The sequence below is a fragment of the Cololabis saira genome, chromosome 22 (assembly GCF_033807715.1).
Source record: "Cololabis saira isolate AMF1-May2022 chromosome 22, fColSai1.1, whole genome shotgun sequence".
NCBI classification, from domain to species: Eukaryota; Metazoa; Chordata; class Actinopteri; order Beloniformes; family Belonidae; genus Cololabis; species Cololabis saira.
The window spans coordinates 37,964,017-37,977,552 of NC_084608.1; the positions used below are offsets into that span (position 1 = coordinate 37,964,017).

General features: G+C 45.3%; 2 protein-coding genes across 2 annotated transcripts in view; one reads left to right on the forward strand and one right to left on the reverse strand.

Annotated features, from left to right (window-relative positions):
* LOC133423619 (alpha-tectorin-like) overlaps positions 1–13,536 on the reverse strand; it is a 255,976-nt gene that overhangs the window by 203,422 nt on the left and 39,018 nt on the right. The gene's annotated exons all lie outside the window — the stretch shown is intronic.
* Positions 9,379–10,356, forward strand: LOC133423588 (uncharacterized). The gene is made up of 2 exons (XM_061713816.1): positions 9,379–9,859; positions 10,039–10,356. Exons 1-2 carry the CDS (start codon positions 9,383–9,385, stop codon positions 10,300–10,302), a joined length of 741 nt encoding a protein of 246 aa, XP_061569800.1. The 5' UTR covers positions 9,379–9,382; the 3' UTR covers positions 10,303–10,356.

The window sequence follows — 13,536 nt, forward strand, 5'->3', positions numbered from 1 at the left end:
AAGGAAATCTGAAAATTCAGACAAAAACTCTGGATAAGCGCCAGCAGGGGGCCGATACACTACCACTAACACAACTGGCTTCTCTGATTTCCAGCTCGGAAATTTCAGACTAAGCGTGAGGCTTTTAAATGTATTATAGTTGTACTTAGGTTCAATTTTTGTTTGGAGACTGGAGTTATAAATTGCTGCGACTCCTCCGCCTCGGCCCGTATTTCTAGGAATGTGATGATTAAAGTAGCCGGGCGGAGTTGATTCATTCAAACTAACATACTCTTCCTCCTGTAACCATGTTTCTGTTAAGCAGAAAATATCACTCCTGCTCTCTGTAATTATATCATTTACTAACAGAGACTTAGAGCTTAATGATCGTATATTTAGTAGTCCGCATCTAATTTTTCGGTCTGTAATTGGTACCAAATGTACATTGGTTTTAATTTTTACAAGGTTATCTTGGTTAACGCCTCTATAACGCTGCACCTGGTGAACTTTTGGAGGGCGGGGAACTGCAACCACTTCTATTTTGCTAGGCACCTGGCCAGAGTCGCCAATATCATGTAATCCTACAGTTTGAGTCGCTAATTACATAATGCAATCCTACAGTTTTGTTGGCAGGCGTTGGTCCTCGAGAAGCAGCAGAGAAGTGTGTTAAACTACAGCTCTGCATCCTGGCCTGGACCCTGCATTGTCAGGGGGAGTGTCTAATAACATTGGCCAGATTTCTAGACATAAGAGCTGCACCATCCCGGGTGGGATGAATGCCGTCCCTTCTAATCAGACCGGGCTTTCCCCAGAATGTCTCCCAGTTGTCAATAAAGTCCATGTCGTTTTCTGAACACCACTGAGACAACCAGCGGCGGAGCGAGAGCATGCGACTAAACATGTCATCGCTGGTCAGATTGGGGAGGGGGCCAGAAAAATCTACGGAGTCCGACATGGTTTTGGCGTAGTTACACACAGAGACAATATTCATTCTGGTTACTTCCGACTGGCGAAGACGGGAGTCGTTAGCTCCGACATTGATGATAACTTTACCATATTTACGATTACCCTTTGCCAGTAGCTTCAAATTTGCTTCTATGTCGCCCGCTCTGGCCCCCGGGATACACCTAACTAAGGTCTCTGGAGTCGGCCTCACATGTCTCACAATAGAGTCTCCAATTACCAGGGTCGGTTTCTCAACAGATGTGTCGCTGAGTGGGGAAAAACGGTTAGACACATGAAGCGGGTGGGGGTGTTCCGTGAGCCCTTTAAGACTACACTTCCTCCGAACCGTCACCCAGCGGTCCTGACTGGCCGGCTGCTCGGGAGCTGCGGGGGAGCGGCTAGCAGCTGCTACAGGCCGGTCCGCCGCTAGCTTAGCCTGGTTAGCTGAGGAGGCTATCGGACTATGGTCAAATTGGCAGAACCGGACCTCTAACTGACTGAGCCTCGCCTCCAGCCGTGCAAATAAGCTACACTTTAAGCACTTACCGTCTTCACTAAAGGAGGCAGAGGAATAACTAAACATTTCACACACTGAGCAGCAAAGAGGTGAAGCGGTGGGAGCCGGAGAGGCCATACTAGGATGCTAACGGAGGCTAACGGACAGAAAATGTATCGGTGATTGGTGACAGTGAAAGTTACGGAAGAGAAAATGAGCGAGTGTTGAAATAAAGACAGTAATGTACCAGATATAGTGCTATTTTACCAGAAAACAGTCTAAGTTTTAGATAAAAAGTCGGGAGAGATCTGAGCCTGCACGCCGTGCAGCAGCAACAGACCGCAACACCAGGAAGTGACGCGATGCGTGACGCAGTACGTTACCCAATCAGCAAGCCAAACCCCAATCAGCAAGCCAAACCCCCAATCAGCAAGCCAAACCATGCACATAATTGACAGTAGTTTGGCAAACTCATCAAAAAACCTTGCATCATATTTGGGGGGTCTGTAGATGGTCACTAAGATTGCTCGACAGGGGGATTTTAACTGAATGGCAACATATTCAAAGGAATCAAATTGACCGTAAGACATTTTCTTACATTGGAAGCAACTCCTCTCCTATGTATTCTTGCTTCACTAAATAAACTAAAATTCTGCGGTGTTGACTCAATAAGAACTGCTGCACTATTATCCTGACTTAACCAAGTTTCAGTTAAAAACATAAAATCAAGGTTGCGCTCGTTAATAAAATCATTGATTAAGAAAGATTTGCCAACCAGAGACCTGGGGCCTCATCTATAAAGCTTGCTTGCACAGAAAAAGCGCCTGAAAGTTGCGGAAGCCGCCATCTACGCAAAGCCTCGGATCTAAAAAGAAAAAACTAGCCGAAAAATCTGCTTATCTTTACGGCAACTAGGACCCTCCCGTAAGAATTTACTTAAGACACGGGAACTGGCGACGCAGGCTGTGAGGTGGTGAAATGAAGCCAGATTCATGTCATACTCTTAATAATGTCATCACATATCACAACATATATCAGACTTAAAATAATAAAATAATAAAATAAAATAAAATAGCGCTGATCGTGTCCTCTGTGTGTGAAGTCAGTCAGGACTCTGGTGCTGCTGGAGCTGCAGCCGCCGTGACACGCGGGGAACCTCCTCACACCCACCGCTTTGGGACAGAACAAATGAGGGGCTGCGTTTAGGGAGCCCCACGGAGCCCCTAAAGGGACTCAGATTTTTTTTCATATATATGAGTTTTACGCGCGCGAAACCTTTAGGTGCGGGTGTAAACTTAAATGAGGGTCCCGCGTTAAAACGACGCAGAGCCTACGGCGTAGGGTACGCGGCGACGCGCACCTACGCCGTAGGCTCTGCGTTGGTGACGCGGAACGATAAACCCGCCCTGAGCAGCTCTGAGGAGAGACGGGAGGGAGGAGGGGGAGCGGGGGGTGAAGCGGGGCTGCCGGGCCGTTTTCGTATCGCTTTCATACAGTGTCTTGATAATTTGCAATTTAAGGCTGAGCCTACCGTTAGTTTTTAAACTGTAAAAAGTAAGGGGAAAAAAAACGGGATATGAGGCGGATTCAGCTGTGCAGCTTTCCAGCTGGACTGTGATTCATAAAGGAACGTTGCGTGCAAATCTGCGTGCACATGGTTTTATTGATCCAGATTTTTTTTTGCGCCCGGCATTTTCGGCTTTTGAGTGTACGTGCACTTTTAGTATGACTCCTACGCAGTCCATTTTAAATGAGGCCCCTGATATGTAAAAGGACTAAATGTAAATCCTTAACAGGAGACACTTGTGAGATTCGAGGATGACATGCTATACTCAACAGATTAGCAGATTTAACTGAACTTTTTTCATTTCTCACCAGTTTGATACGTTTTATGTTACCTATCATCACAGGGATAGAGAAAGCTGATTACTCCATGAGGCCCAGACTTTTCCTGGGACAGAACAATGTTAATATTGACATCACAGCCTGGACCCGGCACATATCAGACATCACAGATACGGTAGTTCAGAGGAGGTGGGGGGGGGGGGCGGTGACTTCTGGTTAGCTGTTTCTGAGGTGGTGGTTTGGGAGGGGTTGGGCGATGTGGGGGGTTAAACAAAGGATTTTGGCGTGGTGTTAGTTGTAATCCAATATTCACCAGGCTTTTCATCCTGTCAGTAAATTCCAGAAGTGGGGACTCCTGACTCCCTGGAGTGCTGGGTGGGCTCTGGGGGGGTGAGGGTGATGATGATGATGATGATGATGATGATGATGATGATGATGATGATGATGATGATGATGATGATGACACTGCAGTTTCTCTCTGACTTTGTTCTCCTTGTTCAGTCCTTATCTCAGCGTTCTCAGCACAGCGACTTATCAGTTGTTTTGGAACGTCCTGCCACTAAAGCAGATTTATTTTTCAGACCTCTGATCGGTTCCAGCAATTACCAGTGTTTGCATGTTATTCAGAAAATTGATTTAGAATGTGAATCAGTTTGTGGTGAACTGAAGGGCTAGGCTCGTGCCAACAACCTATTTATTGAATTTTAACTGGAACACATTTAAAGGAGCTTGCGGCTGCTTTTAAGAAATGAGACTCTCTATCGCCACCCTTCACCACGACGGCCGTTGGGGGTACTGCAGCCAACAGTGAAGCCGGCACAGGAGAACGGGGAGAACGTGCATGCAGCGTCATGTGACGTCACATCCGCAGCCCAGCGCGGGAAAATCGGGACCGAATTGCAGCACATTTTGCAAATAAAAAAAACAGCCTCAAGCTCCTTTAAATGATACGTACAGGCACTTTCTTGTATATTGTATATAGTTTTTCTCTTCATGATTTTAACGGGGGCAGCGCCCTCGCATCCTCTATCATCCGGCCGCTGACAGAGAAAACCATCCAACCATCCAACCCCATCTCCCTTGTGTCTGTTCTAGCTGCATCGACATCATGGGGATAGTTCTTGGAATCGTAGTGGATGTGGCAGTGGCAGCGGTGATGGCAGCCGCAGAGGCGGCTGCAGAGGCGGCTGCAGACGCTTGCAATGGAAGGAGTTGTAGAAGAAGCAGTGGATGCAGCAACAGAAGGGGCGGCAGAGGCGGCTGCAGAGGCGGCAGAGGCCGGAAACACGGCTGCTGAAACCACAGCTTGGGTTTTGAGAAATGTTGCCAAATTCAGCTAAATGATTAAAGACTTTTGTGAAATTGATGCTGTTTTCAAAGCTGCAAGAGCTGTTTTAGAGTCTCTCCGTCAGGACCCTGAAGCTGCTGAAAAATGGAACCGACTGCATAAATCTCTTAGCTTATTATTAGTCCTAACCAGTACGATGAAGGAGTTGATGAACTGGCTGGAGGACCATAAAGAAGACACTGTGAAACTGGACAACTATGACATCCCTCTGGAATCAGGCCTACTTAGCAGCTTCATGAAACCACTGCTGAAGGTGAAACTTTCATCATTAATACTGTTCATATCGCAAGGCCAAATTGAGATCATGAAAAAAATCTATTAAACAATTTAACCACGAGAATAAAATATATAACAGATTCAAAAATGTATGAGAACAAACTGTGCGTCTTTGTGGTCTCAAATTCTCCTTGAACTCTTTTTCAGGCTATTGCAACCTTGCAGAGACTGTCAGAGCACGTCTCTAAACAGAACTTGAACAAGCGTGCAATGACAGACACACAGCTGACAATGATGCACAGAGGAATCATCCGTGTGGTGACAACACTCCAGTCGCTGGCTGAATACGGCAAACAACATGGTGGAAAGGTGCCTGTATTGATGTCTCTTCCAATCAGCGAAAAAGAAGTTCAGAAACGGATGGGGGATCTCGGTTGTGAAGGAGACGATGTTCTCTCCCTTCTAAAGCATCACAACTATAAGTAAGCCTGTCCTCAGTAAAATAAGAGCCCAGCTGCCGGCTGTCTTAAAAATATGTAATCATCATCAGCAACCCCCCTTGGCTCTACAGAAACTTTGAAACATTGTGAGAATAAAGTTAGGGGTATCAGGGTCTAGATTTTCATAACTGGTTTATCTGAGTTTGCTTTTGGCCTTGCTTTACTTGTGCTGTTTTAAATTTACTTGTGTTTTAGTTTTTTTTCCTGTTTTAATTTGAGAGTATCTTCCTTTCTTTCCTTTTGTAATGGTCTACAATGGCCTGTGACTTTTTGCTAACGTCTAAATGTTAATTGTTTCTCATTTCTCCAATTGTTGGGCATTGGGATTTTATTGTTAATGTTTTTATCCTCCTAAATCTATACTTAAATAAAAAGTCTTTACTGTGCACGTCTGTCAGGTGTATACTTGAATGTTTTTTGTCTTTTAGTTATGTAAAGCACTTTGTGTTGCACAATTTGTATGAAAATGCTTTACAAATCAAGTTTGATTTGAAAATTACAATTAAAACACTAACTCAGACTAGAAAAGGTCATTTTATTCACTGTTCATCTTGATCAATTGGTTTGATAAAAAGTGGATGTGCGGTGGGATGTTTAATGCCTTACATGTGAACCGATCTCCTGACACATCTCTCCAACAAACAAAACACATTATTGTCACCAGTCACATAAAATACTAATAATAATTAAAGCTGCAAGCAGCGATGAACGGGCCCTCGCACTCACGGCCACCGCCCCCCATAAGCATATCAGAAATGACACCACCCACGACTTCCTATGTCAAACCATTCAAAAGTTATAGCAGAAAAAAGGGACAACCGATCAGAAGAAGGGGCGGGGCTAATTTTCACCAATTATGGTCAAGGACTCAATACTGAGTCCCATGACACCACCCACGACCATTCAAAAGTTATGGCAGAGAAAAGTATTCTAGGGGACGCTGTTGAGCCGTTAGGCCACGCCCATTAATGCAAACCATGAAATATCAAATTCATCACCAGGCCTGGCTTGGTGCAAAAGACACAAAGATAAAACATAGAGATCAAGAAAATTAAAAATTAAAACCACAGGGTAAAAAAAAACACGAGATAAAAGATAAGATAAACGATAAGAAACAATCACACATTAAAAGCTGTTCTGAAGAATCAGAATCAGAATCAGAATCAGAATCAGCTTTATTGGCCAGGTTCGAACATTGTCCAACAAGGAATTTGATTCGGTTATTTCGCTCTTTGGTAGTAAAAAAATAACAATAAACAAATAAACAATAAACAAATGTGGTATTACTATCTACAGTATAAACATTTTAACATTTTAACATTTTAAGGTGCAGCAGTTTGAGGTAGTGATAAAAGAAGTATAGTTCTGAATAAAAATAAGAATAAGTATAAGTATAACCTATATACAATTTAACAGACAAATTATACAAAAAAATATACAAAAGGAAGTACAAAAGTGAGAGGTGCAGAGGTGCAGCAGAGTGAGGCAGACATGATTATTAAAGAGGGTGCTGGATGATTTTTTATTGCACGTGTTTGGTTACTCTGAGACTTATTATTTGTGGGAGTTCATCAGAGCAACCGCTTGCGGGAAGAAACTGTCTTTGTGTCTGGAGGTTTTGGCGTACAGTGCTCTGTAGCGCCGTCCAGAGGGGAGGAGTTGGAACAGGCAGTGTCCCGGGTGTGAGGGGTCTGCAGAGATTCGACCTGCCCGTTTCCTGGTCCTGGACCGGTACAGGTCATCGATAGATGGGAGGTTAGTCCCAACTATCCTCTCTGCAGACCTGATGGTCCGTTGCAGTCTGTGCCTGTCTAGTTTGGTGGCTGATGCAAACCAGACAGTGATGGAGGAGCAGAGAACAGACTGGATGATGGCAGTGTAGAAGGTGATCAGCAGCTGCTGTGGCAGGTTGAACTTCCTGAGCTGCCGCAGGAAGTACAACCTCTGCTGCGCCTTCTTCCTGATGGAGTTGATGTGGGTGGACCACTTCAGGTCCCGGGAGATGGTGGACCCCAGGAACCTGAAGGAGTCTGTGGAGGAGACGGTGCTGTTGAGGATGGTGAGGGGGAGGAGTGGCGGTGGGTTTTTTCTGAAGTCCACTGTCAACTCCACAGTCTTGAGCGGGTTCAGTTCCAGGTGGTTCCGACCGCACCAGTGGACCAGCTGATCCACCTCCCGTCTGTACGCGGACTCGTCACCTTCCCGGATCAGGCCGATGACGGTAGTGTCGTCCGCGTACTTCAGGAGCTTCACAGACGAGTCCCCTGAGGTGCAGTCGTTAGTGTATAGGGAGAAGAGCAGTGGTGAGAGGACGCACCCCTGGGGGGCGCCAGTGCTGATGGTACGGGTGCTGGATGTGATGCTCCCCAGCCTCACCTGCTGCCTCCTGTCACTCAGGAAGCTGGTAATCCACTGACAGGTGGGGGCAGGCACGGTGAGCTGGGTGAGCTTCTGGTGGAGGATTGCGGGTGCGATCGTGTTGAACGCCGAGCTGAAGTCCACAAACAGGATCCTTGCATAAGTCCCTGAGGTGTCGAGATGACGCAGGATGTAATGCAGTCCTATGTTGACTGCGTCATCCACCGACCTGTTTGCCCGGTAGGCAAACTGCAGGGGGTCGAGCAGGGAGCCTGTGGTGTCTTTCAGGTGGCTCAACACCAGCCGCTCAAAGGTCTTCATGACCACAGACGTCAGGGCGACGGGTCTGTAGTCATTTAGACCAGTGATGGTGGGTTTCTTGGGGACTGGGATGATGGTGGAGCGTTTGAAGCATGAGGGCACCTCACACAGCTCCAGGGACCGGTTAAAGATCCTTGTGAAGGCGGGAGCCAGCTGCTCGGCGCAGGCTCTCAGGCAGGAAGGGGACACGCCGTCCGGGCCAGGAGCCTTCCTGATCTTCTGCCTTTTGAACAGCCGGCACACGTCTTCCACAGAGATCTTCAGTGCAGGCAGGGTCTTGGGTGGGGGGAGGGGGGTAGACAGAGGTGGGGGGGGTTGGCTGAGGTGAGGTGTGAAAAGGTGGGCAGTGGGGGGGGAGGGGGGGAATGGTGGAGGTGTAGCTGCAGGGGGGGAGGGTGAGGGGGGGGGAGGTGGTGATGATGATGATGATGATGAAGGTGATGGTGATGATGATGAAGATGATGAAGGTGATGATGATGGTGATGATGATGATGGTGATGATGATGAAGATGATGAAGGTGATGATGATGGTGATGATGGTGATGATGATGATGATGATGAAGATGATGAAGGTGATGAAGGTGATGATGAAGAGCTGAGTTTTGAGATGCGATTTGAAGGTGGGTTAAGCTACTTTCACATAGAACGCGGCAACACCGCCGGGGTGGCGCAGAGTCGGCGGCGAGTGGGCGCAGACTCGGCGCAGAGCAGCGCGCATATTCATTGCAAGTTGCTTGGCGACCGGAAAAAAGTTTTTCCGGTCTAAGAAGTTTACTTCTTTCTACTCCTTTTCGAGCATGAGACTGAATGCATTTAAAATTTATATTTATTAATTTGTCATTAACTTTGTTTACAAAGGTACATTTATCATTTAGTGATTATTGTTTTTCTTTTTATCTTATTGATTCATTGTTTTGCTGTTTTATTTATTTATTTCTTTTTGTGCTTGTGTTCGAAATAAAGATTCGCCACCATGACTCTCTTCTGTCTTGCCTTTTCTTTCCTGTTCTTTCATGTAAACTTTCAAGCGGTTTGGGGAAGGAAATACACTCTCTCTGACAGAGTGTGTGTGTGTGTGTGTGTGTGTGTGTGTGTGTGTGTGTGTGTGTGTGTGTGTGTGTGTGTGTGTCTCCTCCGTACTTATTGCTCCTCCTGTTTTAAAAGAAGAGGTTCAACTATTTGTCTTCAGTTTGATCGTAGACTCTTGCTGCTTCCTTCCTCTCCTATTCACATTGTGAGTATTTGTATATCACATGTTGTCTCAGCCTGATGTCATGGTGTTTTTAATCTAGATACGTAACATTCAACAGTCTACTGCTGTACTAATTCTAATTTGTCAAAATATTTCTCTTAACAACAGAACCCTCATAAGAAATGGAAGAAATTGAAGGAATTTTTGAGGCTTTTGAAGATTATGTTGATGGGGCAGACGAGGCTGCAGAAGACTTGACAGAAGAAGAACAGGCAGAACTAGAGAGGGAAGTCGCTGAAGCAAAAAATGCACTTTCTGAGCTTTCAGAACAATTAAAGAGTTTAAAAGAAATCCTTCAGAATTTAAAATCAGCCAGAGGGCCAATAACAAAATGGTTGGCAAAAAATATAGCTATTGGTGCCATCTTTTGGGGAGTAAGTACTGGTCTGACCAGACTGCTCAAGTATGCAACTCCTAAAGAAAAGGAAACGAAACGTACTATCATTAGTGCTCTCAAGTGTGTGATCAACAGTGAAACTGACCTAAGCAAGAAGACGCTGAGTTGGACCAAGGATCACAAGGATGACATGATTACCCTGGAAACCTATCCCGTGCCTCTGGAATGCATCATGGCCAAATATCTGACTCCAGTATCAAAGGTGAGTCTGGGCGTGCCGGGGCGTACTGGATCCCACTCAACCCAGGAGATATACATCTGATTTGTTGCTCAACGTACTCTCCATGCAGTCAAAGTCTTTCATGCTGATTTCTCTACTCAAGATAATATTTTAATCTAATCACTGAAGTCCTGATGTACTTTTTTACTTTGATTATTTAGGCTGTTGAGGAAGCTTTCGATATTGCAGAGAGGTTTCAGACCAAGATTGGTGGGAAAGTGCAGCCGAAGCTCCCGAACGCAGGAGATATAACGCAGTTCCTCACCGCTGCTGAAGCTTTCCACCAAAGCTTCAGTCACCTGATTACGTTCATTTCTGAAAACAAGGACAAGTTTCAGCAGCTGGCTAGTTTTCCAGTGACACAGGATGACATGAAGGAGCTCAATCGCAAAATTGGAACAGCTCAAGCCTTGCCACTGTGGTAGAGAACGGAAAAATGTAACTCCAAGAAAGTAAGAAAAATGTATTTATCAGGCACTTTGGAGTAACTCATGTTTGAAACATTCATTTCTGGGACCTTTTTTTCTGGGATTTTTTTTTTTTTTTCCAGGTGTTCTGTCATATGTCAGGCTTTAAAGGTTTAATTAATAACCTGAATTTAGTTTTCTGCACTTTACTTAATGTCTGTGTTTTGGTTGTTTTCTGCCATTATCACACAGTTCTGATGTTTACAACCATATGATACAAGTTCATATTTGGGGTTTTAGGTTTTACTTGGAGAGCATCTTTCGGACTAAATGTTTGATTTTTTTATTTTCTTTCAAAAGTCTGAGCATAATGGATGAGCAAATGTTTGCTAAGACTGCAATGAAATAAAGCAAATATGAAAAGCATGTTTGTGTACCAGTCTGTGACCAAGCGTTATCTTGTAAATGACGGGGGGATTTAGGTGGAGGGTTGGGGTTGGCTCAGAGGAAAGGAGGAGGGGGTCTAAGACGGGGTGTAGCTGGGTGTGTAGGGGACACCTGATAGTGTCATGGACAGTGGAGAAGGTTAAATAATTAATGAATGACATATTTGACATATAACCTTCTTCCGGCTCTCGGCGAAGGCGGACGTTTTTCTGCTCCTCTCCCTTATCTATCTGCCCTGCTGCTGCTTTTGTCCTGTCCCGTCTTCAGAGTCTCTTCTTTTCACTCCTCCCAAACTCTACAATCATGGAATTGATTAACTGGTCTCTCAGCACAACCAGAAGTCAGGGGGTAAGGGAGCCCTCCTGCCCCGACGGGATGTTTTTTACTGGATACACAATGGATTCCTGGAAACATTGGAAACCGTTGTGTTTGGTGATTCTGTCTGTCGAGGACATTGAAGATGCTTCATAATTGGATTTATGATAGCAGGATTTCTTCTAATTGGAGTGGGGATTTTCCTGGCCTATCGACAAACGCGTAAGTCGTCGACAGCTGTTCTGGCTCTTTCAGAGCTGCCGGACGTGGCTGAAGGATCAAGCAAGGCGACCAACACTCAGACTTTAACGCTGGGGGAGCAAAGCCGTAAGCTGGATGTGATTCTTGAACAGAATCACAATCACAAAACGAAATTTGACGAGTTGGAGTTAGAGATATTAGTGGAAGAGGCAAATTGTTGTGGCGTATTCAGCACCCCTGCCGTGAAAAGCACCCCCTCGTATATTCAATGATAAGTAGACCAAGAAAAAAAACAACACACTGACACTTCAATATATTTATATATACACACTCACACAAACACATACTTAGGAGTTTATATTATATATATTTACAAATATTATGGAAGACAACACAGTAAGCAGGCTATTAATTAATGACATCAATAACCATTTACCCGATTTTTGTTATCTGTGACTGTGATTGTGGGAAAGTATGACTATTGTGGAATCCATGAGCGCATTTAAACATGAATCATTAACACAAAACTGGACGCTAAACAGAACGTGACACGGAATGAGAATATCATTTTTGTCAGACAAGGGGGTGCTTTTCACGGCAGGGGTGCTGAATACGGCACAACACCGGGGTATGACAACTGCAGAACAAGTATAGGCGCACAATAAGAAACACTTTTTTCTCCATGAAAACACGTGATTTATTTATTATCACAAATAAAAAAATGAAGGTGCCTCCTGTGGCAACCTTTTGCTGAATAATACTCGATTTAACATTCAAATAAAATCCTTTTGCATGTGGAGAATCCTCACCACAAGCTGAGCCATCCCCACCCCAGTCCTCAAATCAGGCACCAACAAGCATCCCTGCGTAATGCTGGGCAGATTAGCACCTTCCTTTCGAACGTATTAAATACAGACGCAATCACAATCCCCGCAATTACTTTCGGGCTTGGTAAATCTCATTGCGCGTGGTAAATGGACCTATTTGCATTTTCCCCTCCCAGTATTTAGCGCTTTATGGCGGGTACGCCCCATATTGATTATTCATCAGGGCAAAAGTACTAAATGAATAGCGTGTGCTATTTTGCTCATTTAAGAGGCGCAGTCCTCTTTGCACGCTGTTAGTAGATCAGCTCGCACTTTGGTTTGCGGGTGATGTCAAGTTTGCACACGTTTTTACACACGCAAACCTTTAGTAAATCAGGCCCTGTGTGCGAAGGCAACTCGAAGACGTGACGGCACCAGCACCAGCACCAGTACCAGCACCAGTACCAGTACCAGTACCAACACCAGTACCAGTACCACCACCAGTACCAGTACCAGCAGCAGCACCAGCACCAGCACCAGCACCAGCACCAGCACCAGTACCAGCACCAGTACCAGTACCAGTACCAGCACCAGCACCAGTACCAGCACCAGCACCAGCACCAGTACCAGCACCAGTACCAGTACCAGCACCAGTACCAGTACCAGCACCAGCACCAGCACCAGTACCAGTACCAGCACCAGTACCAGCACCAGTACCAGTACCAGCACCAGTACCAGCACCAGTACCAGCTTCATTTCACCACCTCACAGCCTGCGTCTCCAGTTCCCCGTGTCTTAAGTTCCTACGGGAGGGTCAGGGTTGCCGTAGAGATACGCACATTTTTTCGGTTAGTTTTTTCTTTTTAAATCCCAACCTTTACGTAGAAGGTGCTTGCACATTTTTCAAGCCCTGTTTTGTGTGCAAGCAAGCTTTACAAATGAGGCCCCAGGACATTGGCTAAGGAGCAGCTCTGGGGCGAAGTTTCACAGACTTATCGCTCACACACACACTTACTGATAACCACACCCCGCTAATCTTCAACTCCTTCCCGCCCCCCCTCTTATCAGCCCCCCAACAGTCTCCGGGTTCCAGCTCCACGAAGGCCGCAGCCTTCACTTGGATGAACTGTGCCGGGACCCCCCCTCCATCCCAGTGTCATCCTTCCTCTAAGAAGTGGTGTCTGTATTAATGGAGCCATCGGTGTGAACCAGAGTCAAGTTCTCTTGTTTGATTAATGTCTGACTTGGCAATAAAGCTTTTTCTGATTCTGATTCTGATTGGTACAGAACTTTCTGAAATTAGCAGAACAGTCCAGAATGTTTTACAGTTACAAACCCTTGGGAAATTAAACATTTACAGTTCAAAAAGGTCCAATCACAGCAGTTTTTTTTACTATTTATTTTCACCAAACTTTATTTATGTATAACATGGCTGTCATAAAAGCATTATATCCATTAAGAACACCAACCCTGTGCTTAGGGC